The sequence below is a fragment of the Emydura macquarii genome, unplaced genomic scaffold (assembly GCF_026122565.2).
Source record: "Emydura macquarii macquarii isolate MOO-44397 ecotype Brisbane River unplaced genomic scaffold, CSIRO-AGI_Emac_v2 contig_1644, whole genome shotgun sequence".
Lineage (NCBI taxonomy): Eukaryota > Metazoa > Chordata > Testudines > Chelidae > Emydura > Emydura macquarii.
In genome coordinates, this window is record NW_027131781.1 from 5,754,643 (window position 1) to 5,778,094 (window position 23,452).

The 23,452-nt window shown below is 42.3% G+C and overlaps 1 protein-coding gene across 1 annotated transcript in view; it reads left to right on the top strand.

Moving 5' to 3' along the window:
• MEGF11 (multiple EGF like domains 11) overlaps positions 1-23,452 on the top strand; it is a 334,716-nt gene that overhangs the window by 294,015 nt on the left and 17,249 nt on the right. The window contains exons 22-23 of the mRNA XM_067555545.1: positions 4,195-4,313; positions 14,480-14,546. Of these exons, the coding sequence (XP_067411646.1) occupies positions 4,195-4,313; positions 14,480-14,546 (186 nt within the window). The remainder of the gene's footprint in view (positions 1-4,194; positions 4,314-14,479; positions 14,547-23,452) is intronic.

Here is a 23,452-nt window from a genome sequence, read left to right on the forward strand (position 1 = left end):
TAGTATAAGGGCTTTCGTACCCCTCCTGTGTACCTACAGTGGCTCTCTAGTCCTACTCACCTGTATGGAGCAACTTATTAACTAGCCATAGCGACTCTGCCACTGGCTAGGAAATATGAAGCTTCAGTATCCAGGAACTTCAGTGGGAATATGGCTGAATAAGGACTGCTTGATCAGACCCTGTGCTGGTGAACTCCACAACATGGTTATCCTCCCCGTGCACAAAGGGTATTGCCAGGACCATTATTTCTCTAGTTTTGTTTTGTAGCCTAGTGCCGCTTCTGTGTCTGGAGTGAGTCACCCATTCGGCTCGTCAGTTCCCAGAGATGTACCGTCAACAATGAAATTCCTTTCCAATGTCACACGTTATTTTAGCTTTGAGGGATATTGTTGAGCTTTGATTTTAAACATTTATGTGTATAGCAGAGATTATATAGGGCCTCATGGGCAGCACTCAGACTATTTTGCATGAGTGGACAAAGGATGTGGCAGTAAAATAGGCGCTCTGCTCTTAGACCTGCACGACTAACGGTGGGAGAGGACCGTCCAAGGCAGGGAGAGCAAAATATCGGCTCTAAGCCTCATCACGTGGATCTGAAAGCAGAAGATCCCCCTGAAGCTTGAAAGCAAGACAATATTCCCAAAGATGAGAGCTATACACTCCCTACCAACGGAGTATATTAAACCACATCTCACAGAACTATAACTCTAATAGATGGTCACGTATTACTTTTGCTGTGTCCGAGGGTCTGTCCACACGGCAATTAAAAGCCTGCAGCTAGCCCATGCCAGCTGACTCGGGTTCGGGATCAGGCTACAGGGTTTTTTAATTGCAATGAAGAGGTTCGGGCTCAGGCTGCAGTCCAAGCTCTGGGGACCTCCCACCTCCCGGGGTCCTAGAGCCCAGGCTTTGGCACCTGAGCCTGAACATGTACCCTGAAATTAAACAGCCTCTTAGCTGAGCCCCATGAGCCTCAGTCAGCTGGCACAGGCCACTTGTTGGTTTTTAATGGCAACGTAGACAGACCTATAATGCTTTAGAGCTGAGGGGTTTATTTTTCCTATGATCTATTTTAAGGATTCCTCCAACTACATGTTTTGTTTGCTGGGGATTTTTTGTTGGTTTGTTTGCCATAAGGGTGAGGACCAGCACGAAACTCTATGTGGTTAAGTGGTGCCTAGGGCAGTGGAGGCTCTTAGTGCAGAGGTGAGTTTCACCCCTAAAACAAGTAAAATTGACCCAGCTCCTGCTGCAAAGAGCTCACAATGTAACACACCCATTTACGGATGAGGACTGTGATACTGCTGTGTGATCTGCCAGCACCGACCCTCGTGCTCAGAGTCCACGTGCTCCAGTGAGTCCCTGCTGGATGTCGGAGTCTGCTGCGGCAGATCTCATCCCAGGATCATGGTCAAGCGACGGAAGAAAACAATATGCTGGTTGTGGTTTGTTTTTTAATTATTTCACTGCTTCCGAATTCCAGCTTTTATTACCAGTCCCCGTGCCTAACAGCACTGCCTCCGTTTGAATTCTTTGGCCTGATTCCGCTAGGGGATATGTGTGAACAGTTCCTTGTGTCCTCCTATTGTCCCACTGTCATCACCACAGCTCTGCACTCTGATGCCTGTACGATGTCCCATTGAAGTCAGTGGCGGGGGCGGGGTGTCGCTCTTGCTGGGTGCCAAGCACGCTGACCCTAATCCAGGCTTTGTTTGGACTACTTGTACACTTAGAATTAAGTATGTGCTTAAGCGCTTTACTGGATTCAGGCTGGAATGCTCAGCACCTTCCAGAATTGAGCCCTGGGGCGCCAAATGAGCATGAAAAGCCATCTTCATGGACCCTTAGCAGGAAAGGTCCTTCCATCCTAATGTGCATTAATCCTAGTCTGGCATCCCTTCATTTTCATATACACATAAAGTCCTTTGCTCACAGTTTGGAATGAGGATGAGGCTTGCTTTAGAGAAGTGGTTTTTGACTGGGGACAGCAGCTGACTTGCATCTGATATATTTTCAGCCAGCACTTACTAGTGCTTCTCGAATAAATGTGTAGAAGTTGGACTGCGCTAGTCAGGGTGAATCAGCCTATGTGGATACTTAATGGAATTGCCTGGGAGAAGTTGTTCTGGGTATGTGGACGTGCCGGCAGTGAAGAAAAGGGTTTTGAAAATTCAAACTAGTGTATGTATCTCTCAGTGAGTACAGACTCCTTAATCCAGCACTGTGTTCAATATTAAGGCAGGCTGGTAACATTTTCTTTCAGCTGCTTTTAGCTGCTGATTCTTCTCTGGATATGAAGAAGGGTATCACAGTTAATAGTGACGGTTACTTTGGCAGTATGACTCAGCTGGTGGCATTCACTGGTACGCCAGGTGGTTATGGATTCAATTCTGTATTGAACTGGGTCCTACACAATACTGACACATCCTTCAGTGAAGCTGTAAGGAGTACTGCCCCATCTGTTCTTTTGTAGAGGCTGACTAGGTTAAAGCTAAAGATCATCCGTCTGTGGAAGATTGGGAGAACGCAAGTATTCTGGTGAACATTGTGTCTCAGTAAAGCAGGTTCAAGGTTGTGTGTAAACATCTGTATTTCCGCTGAGCACATAATAGCTGCCACATTTGTGTTCCAGTCGTAGTTCTCATTTGCAGTCACACCGTGGAGCCGTGTCTTGTTTAATTCTATGGTAAATGTCACAGAATTTTACAGTCCTAAGAGATGGCAAGGTCCTGGCAGGCCATCCTGTCTCCCTATCCTCTGCAATGTCCATACTGCATATTCAGTCTGGATCTGTCTGTCTACGTATCTAGATACTTAATATAGCACCTTGCTGTTGTAGCTGAGTACTTAGAGAAAAGAGTTTAGTTATTGGGGTGCTGTGATTAGAGACAAATGCACAAGTCCTAGCTGAAGGAGGTTAAATACAAGGACCTATAAACCAACCAGAATACAGTACACCAACTATAACCCTTTCAGGCCTGGAATCACAATACACTGGTGTGATGTACTTTGCTGGCAATTAAGTTCACAAAAATACCTGAAAACTAAAATGTTGTGTCACAGTTAATGGAAGAATTCAGCTCTGCAATATAGTCTATTTGCTGCCATCAAGTGCTCACTAAATTGCTCTGAGTGATCCAGCAACAAGAATCGACTTATAAATCTGCATGGTCAAAAGTGTATGTTCATGTGTGGCCTCTTTACTCCGTGTTCTGCCCTAGCACTTGTTATGTGTGCAGTACAGATGAAAATATTTGACAACAGAACACTTTGCAAACTAGATCTCCACAAGATGTCAGCAGAGCAAAGTACATGTTCACACGAACATGCACATGTGTTGTGTAAAACTAATCCGTTTTGCTCTTTACAGGGCTTTGCCTGTTGTGCTGTTTCTATTTTATAACCTTTCTAACCTATCATCCTTTCCTTTGGTACTCAAAGACACATTTCAACAACTTATTACTGAACCGAAAAACCCCAGGATTGCTGTTTACAGGAGGACTGCCAATATAGATATCATGCTAATCTTGGGAAAATATTTTGTATAATGTGTTTTTAATTAACAAAAGAAATACAGAAAGGTGCTTTTAACTCACAATAGAATTATCAATGTTTGCATATCTGTGGTACAGTACTCCTTTCTTTAAGCCTTTGATCAAAGACAGCTATAGAAAATGTGTTTAACCCATTGGTACAGACATTTACAAGACCTTGTTTTCTAATGTTATACTCTTACTGTAATAAAAAAGGTTGTAATTAAAGGTTTCATAAATAAATATGATTATTTTTAACTGACTACTGTTAGATGGTTTAATCTATAGAAGAAAGTATGTGACAGACTTGCCATGCTTCAAGTTTTGCATTTTATCTTTAAAATATAACGCACTTTGTCTACCAGAAAATAGTTTTATTTTTTATTGATGATCTTCAAAAAGATAAATGTACATGCCCCTTAAATGTTTTGCTTTTGTAGCGGATTTGTAATCGTTTTTATGTTAATAGTAAAAACCTCCATACCATCCTTAAGTCAATAAAAGATAGCTTAACTGAACTGGAGATTTATGATACACCTACTAGTGTATGCTCATCAGTTTCTGGAACCTGATCTTCCCTAAAGTGTATTACTCATTTGTGACTTCCAAAGTATCTTTATGGCTTCCAAAGTACTTTGTGATGACTTGTTTTCTTCCCAGATGTATCTCAAGGTAGCAGCAGTGTACATTGTTTTTCCAATCCAAGCTACCATACTCTGTCATGTGGTGTGACTTCACGCTTCTTTACCAATAATCTGGATGGAAACAGCTCCAGTAAGGTAGATATTATCACACCCCGCTGTAGCAATGTTCTTATCAGTTCAAGGAAATATACCAAAGCAATGCTTTTGAATGCTGCTCTCTGCCAACCCGATTTTAGCTTTTTAATAAGGAAGACCCCTAATGCTTCAGCCCAAGTTACACATAAGGGAGAGCAGCCCTTTTTTTGTGTATCTGCATTATCTCTGTGCGTGGTAATCGGAGCTTCCGCATGTGCAGCTATGGTACAATAGACCTTAGAATTGTAGCAATCTGAGTTTGTTTCATGGAAAACCTCACAAACAGCTGTACTGGCTTTTATTTAAATTTAAATAGCCACTTCTCGATAAAACAAAAGTAAATTAGGAAGCCATAAATTCAGTAATCCAGATAACTTCACCGTTAGCTGTTTAACTGATCAATATCTGTGCAGAATAGCCATTGACTCAGACATAAAGGAAAGCTGCAAGAAGTTATCTAGCCCCTTGGTGAATTTTGTGCTATTTTAAGGGAGCACCAACAGCTCTGCTGATACTCACTGCCTCTCAGTAGGGGTTCTTGCAGGTAGGGTATGATACCCTTACTCTGTAGAGCATTTTACTCAACACATTCCCATGGACGTCAGTGGGACAGTACCTTACTCTGTGAACAATTTACTGTGATTAAAGGGTTCAGAATGTGACATCTTGGCATTCAACTTAGACACCGTTCAGTGGTGTGAATAACTCTTCCCATGGAGCCATACCAAGCAATCGATTTTTTTTTTTGATTTTTTTTTTAAGGAAGAAGTTGCAATTGATTTAATTGGGGATGTCTGCTCAAAAAGTGGTGGTACGCTGTGGTCCATGACATTCTGATCCAAATGTAGCTCTTCTAACGAGAAAGCCACCAGGGCAATATGATGAAAAAAGAGTTATACTACTGTAAAGGATATGAAAAATGCTTCCACCCATCCTCTCTCCTGGGTACTAAAAGAAAATCTCATCCCAGTGTAATATAAAATTTGGCTCCAGAGATTTCTCTGAGAAGAGTTAAGGCAGATATCTAAATAATGGAACTAACTTGTCAATATATTGATGGATTGATTTCTATTAATAGTGCATTGTTTTTTCCATTTAGATGTCCCCCTTTGCATTATGCACTTTTGCTCCCCAAATTGAAAGTGCAAATGCTAATAGGTGTCAGAATTGACATTCATCTCCACGAGCGTGAGTCTTCGTAGCTAATCCTTCTGAAATAATTGCAATGAATTCTGAAAAGGTCAAAGAAAGCACCTATCTTGGTTTCCCAGCCTGCAGTGCCAGTTTGTCACCTACCCACTTAAAATATTCAGCTGCTGGAAACTAATAAAACCTAGAGAATGTTTTAGACCAGACTGGAAGCCATTTCCTGTCCTTTACTGCCCATTGTCATTAATTCAATTAAAAGGTTGTCAGTGTTTTAAATGTAAAAACAATGGATTCTATATTTTTCTTAGAGTACTTATCAAAATATATGGTCTGGCTTTTCTGCTAGGTTTCCCTCTGTCTTACTTATTCATGAGAATGCTCTACAACATTGTATAAGCTAAGCTGGCCTATAATGTGCTGTTTCTGTATGCAGTTTTCTAGACAAGTAAGACAAAAGAGCATATAAATCCCCTAACAGCCACCTTAACGATTTTCATTTCCTAATCAGTTTGCCTGATGCCATCTCTGCTTTCTGCAGTGAAATGTGCACACTTTGTTCTCAGAGGACATGTCTATTTACAGTGCAGGCTGGAGTCAAAACAGATCCAGGGACAAAGCACAAAAAAGTGCAAGAAGAAAATGACAGGAATTCTCTGGGGTGTTGAGCCTGCCTGGACCAGAGAAAGTTGGATTTATAAGCATTCCTGTAGTCTAAGAGGCAGCAGGCTTTTGAGGCACTGAGCTGAAGCTGTTCTTCCATCATTTCCTTATTAGATGACAGAGACCCCTCAACCCAGGTTGTCTAAGAAGAGAGGAGGACAGTGGGTAAATGCAAACGTTGGTCCAGTTTGGGAACTCTTTTTCCCTCTAGTGCTGTGTCTCTGTCCCTATCTCCGCCTCTCTCTCCCCTCTTCCCACTACCAGTCTCTTATTTTTCCCTCCCTCTTCTGGTCTCTGTTGTCCTCTCCCTTTATTATCTTTTCCATTCCCTTCTTATCCCCTTACATGTGTCCTCTCTTGTCCCCCCGACCCCACTGCATTTTCTCTATCTTCCACCCTCTCACCTATTTCCTCTCCTCCCACAGTTCCTGTACTTTGTCCCTGTAGCTTGCAGCAGCAGAAAGTCAGTTTCACTGAATGTGAAGGAGGTCAGGATGTTGGCCAGGTGTATTGGGAAACTAAGCAGGCCAGGATGGCTTTCAGCAGAAGCAAAGCAAGTAGCCACTAGCAAGCCCTCTCCTGTGGGAGGGCCCCCCCGTTGCATGCCAGACTTCAATCTGAGAGACAATCACTGTCTCCTTTTCTGACAGTGAACTAGAAAGAAAAGAAATATTGCTAGACCCTCCTCCCCCCACCACCTTCTCCAACAGCAGGATCAGAGGGGAAGGCATCGTATGTCCTGATTTCCCCTTCTGGCAGCTTGGGACTTGATAGTTGCTTGGGCCATGCGGATTGTAAAACTAGCCCTGAAGCTAGAAGCTTGAGTTCAGTGAGAGAAAACAGCCTGGTCTGGTTGCCAGCATGAGTCAGCAGAACAGTTCTGCATCTCTGTGCAGGGTCCTAGAACCTGGCTCCAGGGTGAGGCAACAGAAGGGGTCTTTGCCTCTGTACAGCATGCGAGCATCGGACCCTGTTATGCTACGTTGGCATCTTCCTTCCATAAGAGTGAGGTTACTAGTCAAATGACTTGGTCACTTGGGTCAGATTCTGCTCCCATTTAAATCAGTAGCAATATTTCCATTGACTTCAGTGTGGTCAGAATTTCACCCTTTGTGTTGTCTGCCTATCTCTTGGATTGTTAGCCCCTTTAATCAGAGACTATCTTTATTTTTTAATCTTGCACCAAGCATGTTGCTGGTATTTACCAAATCAGAATAATGATTCAGGTTGTGCCATTGATGGATCAGATTTATGCCTTGTATTAACTAACTCTGTTGACTTCACTGCAACTGCGCCATAAAATTCATTGGGCCAAAATTTTCCAATGTGGATGAATGAAGTTGGGCATTTAACTCCATATCTGCATTCTTTCGGTCGGTCCTTTTAGTGCCTCCCCTGCTTTTCAAATGTGTTGAGCACCAAAAGCTACCATTGAGTTCTGTGAGACCGTTCCTTGGAATAAGGATTATTAGCGCTGTTAAGTGCTATAGGCTCCTGATTTATCTGCAGCTGCTAAAGCAGTTTCTAATTCCAACAAAGCTTCACATAAAATTAGAAATTGCGAAACAGAGGTCACTGAAATAGCCTGACTGGAGAACACCCAACTAGTTAAAATGAACTCGGTCACAAAAAAACTCATTACAGTAGTTTTGACTTCAATTTGCCAAATAAAGGAATGAAGGTTGCAAACATGGAACAGCAATCTGGAGTTTACTCGGTCCTCTCAAGCATATACAGAGACTTGGGCTGGAATTGTGAAAGGCTCCTAAGGACTTGATCCTGCTGCCATTAAAGTCAGTGGCTAAACTCCCACTGACTTCTATGGTGCAAGATCAGTGCCTAAGGGAGTTGGCTACTTTAACTCCCTTAAACATCAAAAATTCCATCCTTCTCAGATTGCAAATGGTGAGCCAAATAGTCCTAATCTGGCTGGCATGTAGCCAGAGAGTGACCTTTTTACTCAGGATAGATTCTCATTGATCTCAATGGAAATTTTGCCCAGATGAGAACTAGATTTTAGCCTTACATAAGTTTACATGCTATTTTTTTTCATCAGAAAAATTTACTATAAGGAAAAAAAATTCCAGAAACAGTTGCTCTGCACTAAAGATGAAAAGAATATTTCATTTTAGCAGAATATAACTTTCTGTAGCACAAAAAAGCAATTGTAATCAGGCCTTCACACAATTACTGCATTGTAAAAACTCAGAAATGTCTCAAAACGATTTCATTTTTTAAATAATCAATTGTGGTCCAAAACTTTTCATGTCCAGTTTTTGGTCAGTGGGCTGAGTTATAAATAGGCTTAGAAGGATTTGATTTTTATCAATAAATGTCAGTAAAGGTCAATCACTGTACACACACTGACCAACCAATGAAGAAATATTTCCATTGATAATAATCAAAGTTTACCAAGTAAGAAAAATGCTGCTGGAGAACTTAGTTTGATTTAAGGATCTTTACTTTATATATTTTGATGTGATATTGTCAAATCGTATTTTAAAAGTTATAAAAACTTGATCCTTTTGAATTTCAATGTCTACTGTCATTAAACAATTTTTTTCTGAGCCTCTCCCCCAGATTTCCCACAACTGTGAAAATTTAAAAAGCTTAAAAATGAACATTGATATTATCCAAAGAGATTATTTTTTAAATAAATCTAATTCTGCCAGACCTATTTATAAACCGTGGGAAAACAAAGCATTTAGTGAAACTCTGAGACTTCAACAAATCTGACCCAAATGGTGCAGCTGGATTAAAAATCACCATTCATTACTCAGTGTTGCTACTGCAAAGTCTTAAAACAAAGAAAGTGGGCCATAGGCTCAGCTGGTGCAAACACACATGAAAGTCAATGAAGCTGCGCCAGTTTACACTAGATAGGTATGTGGCCCAAGCGGCGTGGCTCCTGTCTGTGTTACAGTGTTATGAATAGGCTTGGCAGAATTTGATTTTTATTTTTTATAATGTCAATGGGTAATAGTGAGATGTGTTTTTAAGCATTTTTTTTTTTTAATTTCTATTGGTTTTAAATTTTCACAGTTGTGCAAAATTATTGGGTGGGGGCAAGAGAAGGTGTCAGCCAACCAATCTTAGGGCAGAGTGTTAGATAGCAGGACCCAAACCCCAAACTGGTTGTTAGTTCTATATATCAATTTCACCAATCAGTTTATCAAGTGGAAACTACTCAGGCACTATGCCAGTCTTAACTTGGAGTCACAAACAGTCCCCTTGGATACACCAATCTGTCTTGCCACCCAGCTGAGCATACCTTTGTGATAGATGGTTCCTTACACCAAGAATCACAGCAATATTCAGGTTACTCCCAGTTCCAAAGGACCAGTCACTTACCCCAGGTCAGTTGCATCTTAGATCTCACACCAAAGACAACACTTGTAGTCAATCCCATAATAAACTATATAAAGATTCCTTAAACAGGAAAAGGAAACAAGAGAGTTATTTACAAGGTTAAAGCAGATAAACGTAGAAATACAAATGAGTTACAATTTTAAGTTTCAAAAGGTAATAGAAGCGTTTATAATTAGCAAGCTCTATATGTCCTTTAGAGCTAATCCTGGCTAAGCAGCTGAGGATCTCTTGCTTATGCCTGGAAACACATTGCTCCCCAGAGATCTGAAGAAAAGCTCTGTGTATCTTGAAACCGTCTCTCTTTCACCAAGAGAAGTGGGTCTAATAAAAGATATTACCCCACCACCTTGTCTCTCTTAATCCTGCGACCATCATGGCTGCAATAACACTAATAACCATAAATTGCCAACATCATGGTATCAAAATAAATAAAGCAAATATCTTTAAATTAAACTCTAATAAGTTCTTGAGCAACATTTTTCATACTTTGCTTATCTAAATTTTGATTATCATCTATGGAAATATTTTTTCATGGGTTCATGTGTCTGTACCGTGAAAGTGACATTTACCGATACAAATCTACTCCTTCCACGCCTAGCTGTAAAGCTATCTGCTTTTTATTGATGGATTGCTTCTTGTCTTTGTTTGTTATGCCTGCACCATCTCTGCACATGGCATATGATTATCTCCATCGATGCTTTCCTTGGTTTGGAGGGAGAAAAAGGAATTGCTGAATAAAAACCGAGTGATCCCCTATCTTGTCTGTTAGTGCAGTCCAGATACACAAAGGAGCCAGCCCAGATGTGAGCATGCACAGTCATCAGCCACTGTTCTCAGGCAGAATGACAGTGATTAGAAATGCCGCACGCAACCAGAAGGTTTATCATCTTTGTTTCTGCTTCTGTCTATCTTCTGGGGATGAGGGAGTTAGAAGAGAGATTGAGAGGCTGGCGGGGAGATGACTAATGGGCAGATAACACATTTTAGCTTTCTGGCTGAGCAAGACAGGTGTAGAGAGAAAATCTGAAGGAATAGAACAAAGCAACAGAAATGGCTACTGTTGCTCTGCTTAGTCTATCTAATCTTAGATTAATAGAGTGATAGACTTTAAGGCCGAAAGAGACCATTGTGATCATCTACCCTGACCTCCTGCATAACACAGGTCATAGGACCACCCTGGATTAATTTCTGCTTCAAGGCCAATAGTTGTGTTTGAACTAGAGCATATCTTGCAGAGAGATTAAGAAAAAAATCTAACTTGGATATTCTTTTCCTTCAAATCTGGTGTTCTAGCATTAGTTCAAATTATGTATGTGTGCAATGGGTGTAATCACACCTGTTATGGCCTGAACCCTTATTCTGTTCAAGCCAGCATTTGTTGGCTCAAATGTCCATTTGTGTGCACAATTCCCCAATTTATAAATACAGATCTGGAGACTCAGTGTAACATGTGCATGTAGGTGTGTGTGTGTGGATATAATCTCTGGTATTTTATACATTCAGTGCACACATACAAAATGGGAAATGACTGTTTAGGAAGGAGTGCTGAGTAAAGAGATCTGGGGGTTATAGTGGATCCCAAGCTAAATGTGAGACAACAATGTAACATTGTTGCAAGAGAAGTGAACATCATTGTGGGGTGTATTAAGCAAGACACAATAAGTAATTCCTCCACTCTACTCTGCGCTGATAAGGTCTCAGCTGGAGTATTACGTCAAGTTCTGGGAACCATGAGTCAGAAAAGATGTGGACAAATTGGAGTAAGTCCAAAGGAGAGCAAGAAAAAATTATTAAAGGTCTAGAAAAGATGACCTATGAGGAAAGATCAAAAAAATTGGGTGTGTTTAGTCTGGAGAAGAGAAGACTGGGGGGGGGGGGGGGACATAACACTTTTCAAGTACATAAAAGGTTGTTACAAGGAGGAGGGTGAAAAATTGTTCTCGTTAACCTCTGAGGATAGGACAAGAAGCAATGGGCTAAAATTACAGCAAGGGAGATTTAGGTCGGACATTAGGAAAAACTTCCTAACTGTCAGGGTGGTTAAACCCTGGAACCAATTGCCTAGAGAGATTGTGGAATCTCGGTTGCTGGAGGTTTTTAAGAACAGGTTAGACAAACACTATCAGGAGTGGTTTAGTTATTACTTAGTCCTGCCTCGAGTGCAGGGGACTGGACTAGATAACCTTTTGAGGTCCCTCCCAGTCCTACACTTTTCTGGTTCCCTGTGTGTGTACCAATACGCATTGCACTCAATTTGTAAAACGCACGGGACTACACCCTGAACATCTCCAAACAATTAGAGGTGAGTCTGGGTGAGTAAGGACTGCACGATTTGGCCCTTAGTTATTACAAGTCTTCACTTAAACTAAACTCAGGGAAAACCAAAGGGCAAGAGTGCCCATCGCTGCCCTGGCGCATACAGAAAGGGAGTTGGCATAAGGAGCCCCCCCAGCTTGTGCCCCTGTACGTTGGCAGCAGTCTATGGACCCCAACGCACAAAGACCCTGGTGCATGCGGCAGGCTCATTGCTTCCTGGAGCTCCCCTGGGGCAGTGCACATTGGCATTGTCCCCTACCACAACCTGCACTAGTTCTAAATGGCTCCAGGTTTGTTACTCCCATGTACCTGTTTTTATAACAGGCCGTGCCCACAGTCCTACCATGTCCATACAGATTTCATGGTGATAAACTAAGTCTCACCAGTAAAAATGTAAATGTGTGCTTTGCACTCCCAAAGAAGAGAGCATCAATACAGAGCTGAGTGCAGTGCTAGTAACAAGCCCCCAACCCCTATGGATCTTGTCTGGTTCCATGTGCTGTTACTAACTCCAGACTCACTCGTGATTTCCCTGACCCCTCCAGGCAAATCCAGTTCATGCTTTCACATTAGAACCGTGACTTTGGACATCTTTGTGCTGAGACCTGGTGAAACTCGGTGCATTCAATTGGAATTCACATGGATGTTTGGATCCATTCAAACCCTAAAACAAAGCAAAATTCTGATGGTACAAACACCAGTGTGAATGAGCTGCTGTGAATCAGAATCACTGAGCTTTGTACAATTTCGATCTCAGTATGACATGAGGAGCACTCGCCCAATACCACATGAAGCTTTGTTCTGCAATAGGGACAGTGAATTTCAGATTGTACAATTAAAAGTATCGGTTGATCTGCATTTCTTGAATGTAACCTGTTAGTCTCAAGCACACTACGTACAGTTCAGTACACACCAATAGATATCATATAGAATTTAGTCTGCGGTAGCTTTTGTTCTGAGTCTGAAATAAAAATGGATGCTTGTACAGCTGATTGTCACTGCCTGCAGTTGGAAATTTACCATAACGTTTTCTGTTCCAACTATAGGGAATGGCAGAAACACTGGGGTCAAGTCAAACACTGTAGCATGGGAAATAAATGTATTTTGTAAAATGGCGTTCACAGTAACTAGGTAACTGGGCAGGAAACAGGTTTGCCATCCCGCGAGAGTTTTCAAGATTTCAAAAAATTTTCCTGTCCCTGGATCTGTCAAAATCTTGAAAATTTTTGCAAACATAAATCCAAAAGAAATTTCCAGTCAGGTCAGTAGGAATGTTTTGTTTTTATTTTGATCTTTTAAACAATGTTTTAAGTTGCTTTTTTGGGGTATAAATTAATTGAAATTTTGAAACATTTGAAAATGTTCATTTAAAAAAAATGTTGAAATGGGATGATTTCAAACCTTTTTTTCCCCAAAAATGTTTTGAATCGGGAGACTTGTCGGAACTGCCCTTTGCCTACGAATAGTTTTGTTTCCGATGAATCAGCATTTTCTGACTTAAATGTTTCATCGGAAAATTCCCAAGCAGCTGTAGTGACTGCAGCAGATCACAGGCCCTTCCTGCAAGAGCTGTTCACCCATAGCCACCTGGGCTCTAAATGTAAGGGCCATGAATTCAATAGTGCTGACTTCTCTGCATACAGAGACCCAGTATGTGAGAGCCCTGCACAATCACCAGGGTGCAAAAGGACTTTTCCCTTCTGCTCCCTCCAGTGTGAGACGGAGTCATTCTGCCCTTTCCACATAGGTCAACGTACAAGGGGAGCGTTGTGCCCACCCAGAACAGTACAAGGGAGGTCATGCCTCAGATAGACACCAGTTTCTCCAGTGCTGCTTCTGGGGCATTGGGTCTCTGCCGTGCCCCCTCTCCAGGGCTTGTGGCTAAATGCTACAGTCTAGCTCAAGTTAGACATACACTCCTAGAAATGGCAGCCAACTCAAGAGCATACTGATAATTGCTTAATACAATAGCAGCCTTCACCAGATGCTGCTGTTTTCTATTGCTGGCAACATGGGCTGTTTTCCTCTCCGACTTTCTCTCTCTGCTCAAGCACAGATGCTAAGTGCTAGTGCAGCCTTGGCACATGGCATGACCCAGATGCCAGTCTCTAAGGTAAAACTTTCCAGCAGTGGTGTATGGATGGAAGCCCTGGACTCCCTTCTGATTTTGTTGGCAGATCTGCCTATGGCTTCATGCCTTGTTCTTCTTGACGTTGTTTTCCTTGAATTGTGAGAAATCTTGTACCTGTTATATCTGTTAACTGAATAGATTGATGTATAAGCACATCTCCCTTGTTCCAAACAGCTCATGCCTGCATGCTTATGTACGTGCTTTTGGTATATTCATCTTCATCATTTGCTTTGAAGCTGTCAGGGCGTCTCCCCATTTGCACAAACATTGGATTCATAATTACCGGTTGCCCAAGGAAGTCGTGCATGCTTCCAGCATGCTTGTTTGTGTACATTGCTTAGTGAAGTGTCCTTCCTTTGTGATTTTTCCCTTATGGTAGCTAAAAACTTTCAAACTACATAGATATATAAATAACTGAGTTGATGAGGCAGAAGTAATATTCACCCACCATTTTGGTTTATGGTATAGGTGGGTCAAAGTCTTGGGTGGTGGGGCTGTTTGTGTGTTTCAGTGTTAACCCATTGTCATGCTTTTTGAACAGCTCAGTAACAAAATCCTTGACCGAGAAACTGCAGACTGGAGACCCTACAGCTATCTGAATGAACTAGGTCAGTAACTTCAAACAATTTAATTGTTTAAGTAGAATTTAGAGCAATTCCAAATCCTAGTCAGTCATCCATAAAGGCACTAACAATAAAATAATATTGGCACTGTCTTTATTTCACTGAAAGAATTACTAGCAGTGAAAGATTTAGACTTGAGAGTAATTTTCTTTACCACAAACCACACCTTGAGGAAACTGAGCAGAAAGTCTTCCTTTCTGGTTTGGTCTATTGAACCACATTGATCTATTCCATGAATGGGATGTTGACTTTGAACAGTGAAACTCATTGAAGCTAAGATTTCTTTCCCCCTTTCCTGCTTAACTGATACAAATTGGTAAATCATTTGGGAACCGTACAGTCCTTACTCAGTAAAAGTCTTTTTGAAATCTGTAGCTGGAAAGGAGGATAGGGTAGGAGCTACTACCTCCCCGTTAATCCTCCAGTGACCAATTTTAGGTCTGCTTTGCACCATGGTGGTGCAAAGCACCAGTATAGTGCAAAGCAACCCAGCTGTAACAGTGAATCAGGCCCAATGTTTCTTTCCTCTCCCCAGCTTGAGTTCTGACTTGATGTGAGCAGCTAGTATCTGCAAGAAGCTAAAATGTAATGCTTTGTATGCCACTCAGAAGCTGTCCTGTCTGAACACCTGAAATGTAGGCCCTCAATGGCAGACAGCATTTGCCTTTACCTCTAGTAAGTTGTGAGGTAATGGCTGATAAAATCTTGCTAGAAATGAAGAGTACAGAAATCCTAATTGTAAGTAGAATTATGTGATAATCTCCCAACACACAAGGCAGAGGAATGAATGTGAAACACCATTGGGCCTTACATCTGTCACGGTTCCCTTGGTTAGGCAATGCTTTATTGGCACTGAGGATAGCAAGTCCTACACCATAGACCAAGTGTAATTTTCAATTCCTGCTTCAGGAAAATCACAAACCTGTAGGATTTCAACATCATTACCAGCCACTGATGTGCTCATCTGCATGGTAATTCAGAGAGCTGCTGCTGCTATGTTTGTTTGCCTCTCATATGTAGAGATTGAGGGGAAGACGTATGGATTCTTCACAAACCAAGTTTCTCTTCATCTTCATTTTCCCTCTAACACTTCCTTTCTCTTTTCCTTGAAAACACTATTTGCATTTTCTTGTGGTTTCTGACACCCCTGCCGTACTTGGTTTGCATTCCTGCATTTTTTTTACTTGCAAAAGCATTTCTAGATGCCTTTGGATATGAAAAGAGTGACATTCAATAACAAAGAGCAGATTAGTAAGAGATCTCAAGGGAAAAGAAATGCAATTTCTTTCCATTGCACTCGTAGCCCAGCTGTTTTGTTTTAGATAGAATTTTTCAGAAAATGTTCAGTTTCACATGGAAGCATAAAAAATGTGAATTTTCTCTGAGTTTCAGCATGGAAATTGATGATCACTCAGCCTAATTTACAAAATGTTGAGGTTTTTGTTCAAAAGCAAGGCCATTTTTTCCATGAAAACTTAGCAGATTCTCATTGGAAAATGCAGCTGCTTTTGACTAATGCAAGTCTCAGAATCGGCCCATCTTCTCAAATTCACAATGAACTGTGAAAACCTCAAATTCTGAGTCACAAATATTTCTCACAGCCCTTCCAGGGAGTAGCATTTAAATGGAACTTCTCCCCGTAGGGCTGAATGCTGGATCCTGATTCCAAAACCATACACTAACCAAAAGAGTGGCAGAGGGTTCCTCCTTCATTGTGTCCCTTAAAGCACCAGAAACAGTAGGTGTATAGGTTAGGTGGAAGTGGGGAAGACAAATGCATGGATGCTCAGTGGCAGACCCCACCACAGACAGGAAACTCTTATCTTCCCCCATTGCTTCCTTGGCTCCTTCACCAGCCATCCCGCTTGCTCTCTTGCTGAGGCAACGGTGCTGAGGGAGGTGCTTTTCAGACCTACCAGACGGAAGTATCAGCTCGCAAAGGCTTCTACAGTCAGCTTACGAATTGCAACTATTTATAAACACAAATTCTAGAAAACAAGATCAAATCTAAGAATCCGTCTTTGGAGACTAAGTCACTAATATCCAAATGTTAAGCCCCACCAAATTCAGAAAGAATTTTCCAGCTCTTTATTCCTGCTTGGCCCTGTGACCTGTGAAACTGGTTACTGCACAGGCATAGTAGCTACTTATGTGTATATATGTAGCTCTGGAAGAACCAAGGGCATGCATTCTCGACATGCCAGGCATGCTGCAGGATTTTCATGTGCAGTATTCCCCCACCATACAGGTGCGTAGCTAATAGAGGTCATTGCATGTGTAGATGACAAAACAGAACTATAGGTAACCTTTTCTCCTTCTCCCTATCATCTTAAGTGGACCTGTACAATAAACCTTAGATATCTCCAGTTAAGATTTTTCTGGCAGGCTGGATGTGTTTGTACACCTTTGGGAAACGTCTTTCCTTCGCAGTTGCCAGTTTGCAACATCAGTCTTTGCTGGGTCATGGGTTGTTCCCTGTTGTTCTTAGTGGAAAAGAGAGAGAGAGAGAGAGAGACAAGTGCTGTCTGGGAGCCATGTTTCAAGTTTCCCATCTATAGGACTGATCATAACAGGAGAGAGAATGGGCAAAGGAATGGTTCCTTCTTGCAGATGCATGCCCTGTAATCACGCTCCAGTAATGATGAAAATCTAAGAGATAAATCCATTGTGGGAAGGCCTAGCAACAGCTTAACCATTGATGGCTGAACGCAGGAACGGAACTGTGTAAGAATGGTTGAGTACATGGGTGCAGACTATTAACACACTGCATTAACAAACTCTCTATAACTAACAGCCCAGTCCAAATCCCATTAAAGTCAATGTGAGTCTTTCCACTGAATTTAATAGGAGCTATTTTGGTCAAATAGAAAGGAAGCAGTTCAGGAACAGGTGAGCTGTAGGCAGTGCTGTCAGTGGGGTTGCACAGAATTTGGCCCAGCATCCTTGTAACTTCCTTAGTGTGCACAAACACCTTTTAGACCTGTAGATCCAAAAAGCAGAGTCAAAACACATTGAGTTTTAGAGACCATAGAATGGACCAGATTCACCCAAGCTGCATCTGCATATTCTTTACTTGTTTTTCATTTTTCATCCCTTTTGATTCCTGCTGGAAAGTGAACTCACCAGAGAAAGAATGGAAATCTGTGGCAGGGACCAGGATTTAAATTGAGTCCACAATATTCACACGTTCAGATGTTTAGGAATACGTGAAATGGCTACTTGGATCTCAGTAAATTTCTATCAGACTTTATTATCATAACTGGCACATTTCCCTCCTAGATTCTAAACTAGTTTGTCAGACCTTGTGCACAGTGGTAATCGGATTTGTTTAATGGGACTGGAGAAAGCTTGATGATGACAGGCACACTTCAGACAGATAAACCCCAGTACAAAACTTATTGTCCTGGATGCACTGCAGAAAGATCAGCGTCTGAGGTGTGTGGTGCTCCAAGGAGTCATAGACTTTGATTTGGTGTATATTACTTTGCTGCATTACCTCTATCTTTGCATGAAACCTAGTCCTGTCAGCTTCAAGGAGTGGCTTGTCTTTGTTTTTTCTCTTCCCTGCCTCCCATTCCAGGAATTGCTGAGTGTGTTGCCTGTTTGTCTGAATTTAGAATATTCTGGGTCATGATATTTTGGTGTGGGTGACACCTTACAATAACAAGCTAGTATGTGTGTCCTATGGAGGAAAAAAATACTGGTAAATGTACAGATTTCAGCCTCCAGATCTCATACTAAACAGGTCCAAAGTCTCAAACCGCTCAGTACGTTTTTTTAAAAAAACGTTATTTTGCTAATTAAATCAAATCTTGAAAGCAAATGCTGTAACCAAGAACTGCTGATTCTGACTGCCTGGAGCGTCTATAATTCTATCCCTAAATACAGTGTCTGAGCACCTGGTTTGAGATATGTTTGCAACAACTGAACAGCCATTAAAATACAGATACGTTTCATTTGTTTGAGAGAGGCTCAGCCACAAAGTTTGGATCCAATCTGGTTCAAAATTTTCCCAAGTGTCAGGGTGTGTGGGAGAATGCTTCAATCCAGGATTTTGGATCCAGCAGCATAGTGTGGATTTAGATGTAGACCCAAACTTTCCCTCAATTCAGGGTCTGCAGAACAGGAATATTTGTGTAGTCCATTTTCACATCTCTTTCATTTCCAGTTTACAAAATAATATAGCACATGTCTCTCAGCAGCTTTGGGACCTTGCAGGAGAACTTTGAGGAATGTTGTAAATGTTAATATCAAAAGTGGGTTATGAAAGCATAATGTATCGGAGACAAAATGTGTGTGCATGTAGTATCTTGCTCATGGGGTTTGGAAATTTGGTGGGACCGTATTGATGTAACTCCTGTTAATTTTCCTTTCATCTCTTTCAAATCTTGAGTCCAGATCCACTACAACAAAACAAACATTTATGAAATATACAATATGTATGGAAGGATACGTATATAAAATGCACATATGTATATGTATCCATGGGGACCAGTCAACCAGCACTCTCTGGCTCAGTGGAAGGCGACTTGATCTTTATTTTGGTCTCTCTGGTATGCTGTTCAATAATAAAACTAGCAATTATATCATCTTTGGCAGCTGCCTTATCACAGGACAAATACCGGTATGTCTTGAAAACATTAGTCCTTGTAGTTTTCTGTAACTTTTACCCAACATTTAAAGAACATATGGTACTTCTGTTTTGGTTTCCACATACTCTCTTCCACTTCTCCTGCCTGTTTTGTTTTTTGTGTTAGCTTATTAGGCAATAAAAAGTCATGAAAATTACACCAGTGATGCTTTGGAAAGTCACATTTTTGCTTCCACTGGAGGATAATGAAATGCCTGACATTGTATTAGGTAGAAGAGACCTACCTTAAACTGATGTTGAATTCCTAGCATCAATGCTTCACTAGGCAGACATCAGCTTTCCTCATGCGCATGCTGTGTTCTTATCTTCAGCTCAGCCGCATTCTGCTAACCAGGCCTGCTAATTCCTGGCCTTTCAATTTCAAATGCCCAACGGTATACAAATACACATTCAAGAAAATGCAGGAATCAAGGAGAATCTCCAGAAAGATCTTTCTATTCACAAACTGGACTTTATGGACGCAGTTCGGCAAACCATTACTCGAACAAGTATTCCTTACATGAGTAGCCCCTTGGAGTTCAGTGGGACTTGTGCAGATAAAGTCTACTCACCTGGGTAAGGACTATTTGCATGGGTAAGAGTTTGCAAGACTGAATCCTGTGCGTTCAGAAAAGCTCTGAATAATGAATGGTTAAAACCAACAGGTGAGGCGACTGTTACAGACGGGCCTAAGCTGGATTTGGATGGGAACTTTTGGGACGATCAGGGACACCTGGATCAGGAGTTTTGGCTCAGCGTCTTCTCTCTTTTTAATGAGAAATAGACAAACCTTAAATATAAAGGATATTTTTAAGGTTATGATGCAAAATATTGACCTACCCAGAAAGTAACTGGATAAGGCAGATCTCATCATTATTCCTATAGTACTATAAGTGTGCAAGGTGGTTTACAACAAATACAAGCTGAGGTTCCTGTGCTGAGGACCCTACTCCAAGGAGCTTACATGCTACAGGCCAAATTCAGCTCTCAGTTGGAGTGAATTAGAAGTTCTGCATTGCCACTGTGAATGGCAGGAGCTCCACTGAAGTTGCACCCATGGAACTGAGATCAGAATCTGACCTTAACGAAGAGTTAGCTGTTACCATTCAAAAACAGAGATCTTGGAGTTATCGTGGATAGCTCTCTGAAAACATCTGCTCATTGTGCAGCACCAGTCAAAAAAGCTAACAATGTTAGCAACCATTAGGAAAGGCAAGATGATAAGACAGAAAATATCATGCCATGATGGAAGTTCATAGTACTCCCACACCTTCAATACTGCATGCAGTTCTGCTTGCCCCATCTCAAAAAAAAGGGATATGAGAATTGGAAAAGTACAGAGAATGGCAACAAAAATGATTATGGGTATGGAACAGCTTCTATACAAGGAAAGAATAAAAAGACTGTGACTGGAAAAGAGACGACTATTGGGGGATATGATAGAGGTCTATAAAATCATGAATGGTGTGAAGAAAGTGAATAAGGAACTGTTATTTACTCCTTCACATAACACAAGAACCAGGGGAGTGCTGGATGAAATGAATAGGCAGCAGGGTTAAAACAAACATAAGGAAGTACTTCTTCATACAACACATAGTCAACCTGTGGAATCCTTGCCAGAGGATGTTGTGAAAGTCAAAAGTATAACAGGGTAAAAAAAAATTAGATAAGTTCATGGAGGATAGATCCATCAATGGCTATTAGCTAAGGTAGTCAGGGATGCAACTTCATACTGTGGATGTCCGTATGTATCTGACTGCCAGAAGCTGGTACTGAGTGATGGGATAGATCACTCGATAAATTACCCTGTTCTGTTCATTCCCTCTGAAGCCTCTGGCACCGGCCACTGTTGGAAGACAGGATACTGGGCTAGGTGGACCATTCGTCTGACTCAGTATGGCCATTCTTATGTTCTTAGATAATCATCTATATCTTTAGTTTCTAAACCACCAAACTGTAGCAGCGTGTTAGTGGATCTAGACAACAGTCACCAATAGTTTATTCAGAACTCTTCATCTCCATCAGGATGTATACATCTCATGAGGGCACCCATGAGGGCACCCATATAACAATACTGTACATAGCTTGGCTTCATGTTTCGGTGAACATGACTTACTGTTTCTTGGAGTAAATCTTGACCTGTTAAGCCACTAAATCAGTGGTTCCCGACCTTTTTGGCTTGAGGGCCACAGATATCATTTTTACAACCCTGAAGGGCCACCAGTCTCTGCCAGCAGGCTCCCCCCAACTGCAGCCAGACGGAAGGAATTCAGCGAGGATGCTCCCTCCTCACTGATCTCCCATCTCCCTGGCTGCAGCAGGGAAACCGCATGCATCCTGTAGCCTTGTGCATTCCACCTGGGTCTCTAGGCAGTGGCTCCCTTCTGCAGCCAGGGGAACAAAAGATCAGAGCTCCCCTTCCTCTGACTCCAGCAGGGACCCCAGCACATAGGGATCCAGGCAGAGCACTCTCTGCTGAAGCCAGGGGAAGGCTGCACTGATCTCCCCTCCCTTTGGTTCCAGCAGGACCCCAGCGCCTATGGACTTAGTTGGAGCGCTTTGCCATGCTCCCTGCTACAGCCAGGGGAGGGGAGCGCTGATCTTCCGTCCGCTTGGCTGCAGCAAGGAGCCTGCACTGGTCTTTTAGCCCCACCGAAACGCGCTCTGCCTGGGTCCTTAGCCAGCAGCTCCATTCTGCAGCCAGCAGGAGGGGAGCCATGGGCCACTTTGAAAGCCCCCGCGGACCATTTTTGGCCCCCCAGGCCACAAGTTGGGAACTACTGCACTAAATCATGCTGTTCCTCTCTTCAGACGTCATTATCTGCTCATTATCCATGATATCTACCGGGATATCGCTCTACAGGATCACTCCAGTTTTCTTCTGTGCTTGTTTACTCGCTAACTATGATGACTTCAATCAGTATTTTCAAGCCATTTGCAGGACTAGGTCATGTTCTGAAGATTATGAGCCACCAAGCAAGGTTGTTCCTCTCTGTTCCAATACTGCTTTTGTAGGTCAGGGACTCTTCACATGATACTATTGCATTGCATAAGCAGTGTCTCTTCCTATGGCCCCACTTGTGGCTTATTGTAGGCTTGGACTTCCCTTCATCTCTTCTGCTGCACCCTTTATACTGGGATAACCCACTCTACCTCATTAACCCTCGGGGCAGGTGCCCGCCGTCATCTCTATTCCATACAGGCTGAACTTCTTACCTCCATCCCAATTATTAGTTGATTGTCGTCTGGGCTCCTTCTTTTTGCCCAACATCTCACCAATACACTGCCCCCCATTCATTCTATATCCCCCCCCCCCCCCCCGACTATGCCAGCCAGGTAGCTGTGCTCCTCCTGCTGATGCTCTGAATGTCAACTCTTTCTACAGTTATTCCAGATGCTATTAATGGCTCAATGTCCCCTGAAGGTAATGCCCAGCATTTGGGGGTGCTGTGGAGTTGCACACACCACCTCAGATGCGAAAGGCTCTGGGGCAGTGTGCCCACTTCTATCCCCACGCATGTAAGCAGATGAGACCAATACAAACAAGGAGGCACTGCACTGAAAGTGCATTTGTACAGTTTCTTTCCACTTCAGTTGTACTGGAGCCAGTCCTCCATGGTCCTGGGGCCCCTTAGTGCAACTCTGCCAAAATAAAAGGGCCTTCAAGGGGGCAGAAATAAGCCCCAAGGAATACCCCTATGTAAGAGAGCTCCCCCACTGGCCTAGAACTGCCAGAGCAGCCCTGTCCCGCTGCTTCCAGCTACCGGGGGGGATACGCTGGGAGAAGACGGAGGATGAGGAGGGAGGCAGGCTGGGACAGGAAGGTGGTTCATAGGGGGCCTAAAAATCGGGGCCGATGATTTTTAACTTTGGACTGTCGGTAATTTAAGGGCAATGGTGATTTATTTAGTGGGGGGGAAAAGGCTGCAACCACCATCTCTGTCACGAAGAAGGAGCCCTTGGGATAATGCAGATTGCTGCTGCGAGGATTGGGGTGAGAGATTATTCTTGTTCTCTGCAGAGACCCGAGGACATTTCCAGATGAAAGGTTAGGCCAATCCTTGAACATCTTATTCACAGGGCTTTTCTAACAACACAGCTTTGTTATTGATTGTGAATTTTAGAAGTCAGACAGACATGGTGCTATTTCCATAACTGAAATTGTGTTGGCCCTGCTAGACAGTAAGAAATGTTAGACTACGAAGTTAAAAAGAATTGAGGAGCTATAGTTGGTGTTCTCTTAAACCTGGTTGTCATCTGG